The sequence below is a fragment of the Bos indicus genome, chromosome 15, assembly GCF_029378745.1.
Source record: "Bos indicus isolate NIAB-ARS_2022 breed Sahiwal x Tharparkar chromosome 15, NIAB-ARS_B.indTharparkar_mat_pri_1.0, whole genome shotgun sequence".
Lineage (NCBI taxonomy): Eukaryota > Metazoa > Chordata > Mammalia > Artiodactyla > Bovidae > Bos > Bos indicus.
The window spans coordinates 49467036-49472748 of NC_091774.1; the positions used below are offsets into that span (position 1 = coordinate 49467036).

The 5713-nt window shown below is 42.8% G+C and overlaps 1 protein-coding gene across 1 annotated transcript; it reads right to left on the reverse strand.

The window, feature by feature from the left end:
- Positions 1-544: 544 nt before the first annotated feature.
- Positions 545-5090, reverse strand: LOC139187231 (olfactory receptor 52R1-like). The gene is made up of 2 exons (XM_070803246.1): positions 5066-5090; positions 545-1509 (listed from the first exon to the last, which is right to left on the reverse strand). The coding sequence occupies exons 1-2, from the start codon at positions 5088-5090 to the stop codon at positions 545-547; spliced, it is 990 nt and encodes a 329-aa protein (XP_070659347.1).
- Positions 5091-5713: the final 623 nt, after the last annotated feature.

The window sequence follows — 5713 nt, forward strand, 5'->3', positions numbered from 1 at the left end:
TGTTACAACAATGTATCCTGCTGGAGGACATGTTTCTCCTTAAGAACCTTCTGAATAATCCTGACATCTTAAAATGTATATTGTGGGAGTGGGTCTGGTAAGACCTTTACGACCTTGAGACATTCCTTTGATTTATGTAATAACCAATTGCTAAGGCTATGAGTGGGGCACTCTCCGCCCCCTTCTGATGTCTATGTCAGAAGTTTTCTCTGTCCTTTTTCACTGTAATAAAACTATCACCCAAGAGCTCTGAGTGATTAAGCCTGGTCCCTGATCATGAAGCTAAATCCTCTTCTTTGGAGATCACAAATCCAACATCATTCACTGTAAGCGATCAAACATAGGTAAAACTTGTATTCATTATCAGCCACCACTTTCAGGGTATCCGGAAAAGTGTTCCTCTTACTTTGGGAGGGTGGCTGATCTCTGAGCCAGTTGTTCACAGAGATGACTTTGTGATGATATGTGACATCCTGGCAAACTTCTGCATTTATATTCCCAGATCAGTGGGGTGATTGGGGTGGTTGAAGCCCTATGCTTTGACTCAGGGGTCTTTTCCACAACATCTCTGAATTACCCTGTCCCTGATCTGTTTGGTTCTAACTCCATAGATGATGGGGTTGAGCATGGGAGGTACCAGGAGATAGAGAATAGCCAACATGATGTGTACCACTCGGGGCACATGATGTCCAAAGCAGTGGGTAAGGAAAGTAAAGAGAGCTGGGATGTAGAAAGCCAAGATGACACAGATATGGGAGGCACATGTGCCAAAAGCCTTGAGCCGGGCTTCACCTGAGGGTAACTGTAGCACTGTTCTCAGAATCATTACATAGGATACACTGATGACAATAATGTCAAAGCCAACCACAGAGAAGGCCACAAAAAGCCCATATGCACGATTAACTCTAGTGTCAGCACACACCAACTTCAGCACAGCCATGTGCTCACAGTATAACTGGGGGATTATCCGACTGGGGCAGAAGGGCATCCTGGACACCAAGAAGCAGAAAGGACTCACCCACAGCAGCCCTCTCATCATCACACCTGCCCCAAGTTTACCCACAACAGATGGGGTCAGGATACTAGAGTGATGCAGTGGGAAGCAGACAGCCACATAACAGTCCAAGGCCATAGCCATGAGCAATCCAGACTCGACTGAAGAAAAGGCATGGATGAAGAACAACTGGATGAGGCAGGCATGATATTCAATCTCATGATCGTGAAACCAGAATATGGCCAGCATTTTAGGTTGTGTGGAAGTGGAGAGGACCAGGTCAGTGGTAGCCAGCATGGCCAGAAAGAGGTACATGGGCTCATGCAAGGTGGAATCAGTTCGGATTACATGAAGGAGAGTGATATTGCCGACTAGAGCCACAACATACATGGCACAGAATGGAAAGGCAACCCCAAACTGGGAATTCTCCAATCCTGGGATCCCAAGCAGGATGAAGGACACAGGATCAGAAGAGCTGTTCCCTGAAGTCAGCGTTGCACTCTGGCTTATATTTCCTCACTGGAAAGGTAATCTACTCTCTGCAGGAGAGTAGATTAAGATAATTAATTAATTAAGATAATTAAGATAAATCTTTATTATTATTTATTATATTTAGATATAAGAATTGAATAATAAGGTAAAAGTTGAATGGCAAACCAGAATAACTTCAGCTATTTTAATAAGTAAAATTTTGCAATATAAAATGATGCTAATCTGTGTTCATTACTTACATTTATGTTCTTGAATATGCGGCCAGAACACACCACTAGCTGCAACCATGATATTTTATAAGAAACAAAATTTTTTTGAAATGAGAACATGTAGAAGGAAAATTTAAAAATAATGCCATATTAATTCTGTCCCTGTGTTCTAGTAAGAACTGACAACTGATTTGCTTAAGCTTCCGCATAGGTCATTTCATCCCTGTTGGAAATCCCTAACTTAGGGATGCAGTTGGTTCACTACACCACAACGAGGAATCAGTTTCTGGAGGACACACGCTCTGAGGATGTAGGGATCAGTGATCTGTCCTTGCTGTTCCAGCCGGGAGAGGGCTCCTGCTTCTCTGAGGGGGGATACGTATGCAGCTGACCCCATCATCTCCCTGCTGTTAGCTTCTGAGACCCCCAAAGCCAAGGATCCTACTGTGTTCTTGAGGCCCCAAGAGGAGGTCCAGTCATGCCTTCCCCCTAACCCCTCCCAGGACAGGGCTGGTCTCTAGAAGGTGGGGCAAGCACACTAGCCAAGGGCACCAAGCTTGTTAGGGCCTGAGCACGGCTTCTACCCCACGTGCCCTGTTTTTCTCCTAATTTCATACACACTTGGACTGACCTGTATTACGAGTGTTCAGAGCCAGAATGTATTTGAATTTTTACATGAGAATCCCTTTTTTTTCTTCTATGGAAATACTTAGATGTATACACAGACATCCTGATGAAGTAGACAGAGATCTATAAACAACAGTCTCCATGCTGGGGCCTCACGCTCCTGAATTAAAACAGCAGCAACACTTATGCCACTTTTCAAAGTAGGAAGTCACTCTGGAAAACACTTTGACTTAAAGGACCATAGAGTATACGTATTTATTATTAGTTTTAATTCTAAGAAAATTACTGTGAAGATTTGGGTTGGTAGGTAAAGGACTGACCAATTGTGCACCTATAATGGATTTAGCATATGACTCCTCAGTTAGAGAATCAAAAAACTTTCCTTGGTCAAATCATGAATATTTTAGGCTCTGTGGGCCATAGAATCTCTGTTAAAACTAGTTAGCATAGGTATTGTAGCATGAAAGAAGCCTTAGTCAATATCTAACTTGTGGGTGTGACTGTGCTCCAACAGAACTTTCTTTTTAAAACTGTGCTATAAAGTGGAGCTGGTGCAGGCTACAGTTTTTAAATCCTTGTCCTAAGTGATAAATTTCATGAAGTTATCCCTGAGCTGTGCTCTCTTCCTAGAACCTCTGCTTTGAAAAGAAAGGGAATTAATCAATATTGGCTGAAGAAACTAACAAATAAAGGTCATTATTCAGTAGCAATGGAGTCATGAACCAATTTTCCCTATCTTAAACTGTCTGACAGAGTCTTCTACATTGGCTCCAAACCCAGAAGACAGTTATGTCCATTTCTCATGCTAGTGGTTGCCCTGCTGGCCAGGGTTTGACTTTGGGAACATCATCCTCTGCTGGTATTTGCTGGTATCACAAGGATTGATGCTTGTGTCTGATCCCACTGCTGACCACTGTGTATCTCAGAGTCAATGGCAAAAAACACATGTGGTTCTTACCCAGTATCTTTACACAATTTAATCTCAGTTGACACAAGTCTTTATTTCAAAACATTAGCTCTTACCTCCTTCGTAACAGAAAGATATAGTCAAGGAGAGTATCTTTTCAAGCCCCCTTTATCAAATCACCTCTGGGTATAGACAAATGTTTCATTCATTCACATGACTCAGTGGTTCCCAAGAAGGGTTTATGCATGATCTGAAGTAAACCTAGCGTCTTTCTGATTTTCTCTAGATTTGTAACATTGTGAAAGAAGTGGAACTAAGATTCTATAAGTCCTGCTCTAAATTGAAAACTTTATCATCCTTCCTAGATAGTAGATATTTGGGGCTTTCCAGGTGGCTCAGTGGTAAAGAATCTGCCTGCCAATGCAGGAGACACAGCTTCAATCCCTGGGTGGGGAAGATCCATCCCCTGGAGAAGAAAATGGCAACCCACTCTAGTATCATTGGCCTGGAAAATCCCATGGACAGAGGAGCCTGGCAGGCTACAGTCCATGGGGTTGGACACAACTCTGATGGGCTATAGTTCATGGGGTCTCAAAGAGTCGGACATGACTGAGCAACTAAGACACACACACACACACACACACACACACACACACACACACAAGGCTTAGCAATTAAAAACAAAGTCACCAATCATAAACAAAAAATGAAAAGACATTCAGAAACACATACATTATCTGGGCACCAGGGCTGTGTGTTATCCCCTTTGACCTGGCCTGATGTTCTCAAACAGTCATATATTGTGTTTACTCTAGAGACTCCCTCATTTTCCTCTTTTCACCTCCTGTATGTTACTCTTCAGTTGCAAGGACACAGTCACTGAGGCTGAAGGTCACTTGGAAAAGCATACTTGGGTCATATTCACTATTTCAGTGGGTACTGGTGATGATGCTGGATATAAATTTATCAAAGTGAATAATAATCTCTTTGATTAATTCTGAAAGATATTGCTATCTTTGTAGATACAACACTATACACTTTTGCATTTTATTGTTTCTCGCATAAAGCCTCTGCATCTTTATTTACAACTAGAGAAACAGAACTCAGGGTAGCTACATGATTTGCCCAAAACTACACAGTAAATTAGTGCCAAGTGCACAGCTCCACACCCAGTGGTCTTGGTGATCCACAATACTCCCTCTGCTAGGTAGTGACTGATTGGAACACCCATGCTGATAGGATACAGCAGTGATTGTTGCCCTGTCATGAAAAAGCCAGATACAAAAGGAACTTGTGAAATTGTTTAGTGAATTACAGATAGATCTGCATTTGAATCTGGAATCCCACTAAGTCATTGAACTGGATGCCTCTACAATAGGTTCCAGGTGGATTTTCTGGCATCTCTGAGTATAGGCTGCTGAATGGCATCTTCATTCAATCTGCCCACGAACCTTAATAGAAACTCCCTTGTTATATAAACTCCCTTTGGGGTGGTGACTCTCTTCTCAACCAGGGTTCAGCTACTCATATACTGTAGCTTCTTTCAAAACTAGTTTCTCTCCACTGATGGATCTATTTTCCAGACTCTCCCATGGCCTTTTCACAGACCAAAGGTCCCTCATAAGTGATGCCTCTCAACTTCTTCACTCTATTCTATTCTGTTGGCTTTGACATTCAGGTCTCAGATTTTATTTCTTGGGTCAACAGTGGAGGAGCAGAGCTGACCTGAAATTCAAGTCTGAGTGGAAGATGGGAACTTCTTGAGAGGTGCCTCTCTTTCCTCTCTGCACTTTCTGCTGTGTTCCTTTGAAATCTGGTACCTTCACTATCACTCACCTGATAAAATATCAGGGCAATCCATGTTGCTCAAACCCAAAGGGATAAAGACTAAATGGGCTGAGATCTTGCTAAAGAACAGCTTCCGGGAATTTTACACTCTGTTTTATTACTTTGGACATTTAAAACTAAGACCCAGAACCATAATACTAGAGTAGTATGGGGTCCTGATCCAACCTCCTTCCTGGATGGATTGTGTAAGGAGGTAGTCCTTCTACTTTTCTAGAATTTTCCTGGAGGACACAGAATAAGCAGCAAGCCTTCTTCCCATCTCAGGCTGGGGATCAGCAGTCATGATCTCTGGGCTTGGAGCCCCCAGTGAGTCAGGCCATTCTGCATAGAGCACACCATACCTCTAGCTCCTTGAAGACTCTGAGTCCTATTGTTCCCTGGGATGGGCAGAGATAACTGGGGCCCAAGGCACCCATCACTGAAAGCTCTGCTTTATCTCTCACCAACTCCAACTTTACTGGACACAACTCTAAATGGCTTCTGTAAAACAATTTGTAACAGAGAACACTGAATGGAGCCTCATTAAAACCTGTGAGTGTTTACACTTTCCCTTCCCCCAAGCACTAGTTCTCTCTGCCCTCCTAGGTCCCACTGCCTCATACATGAACTGACTTCCTCTAAGCCTGGAGACTAAAA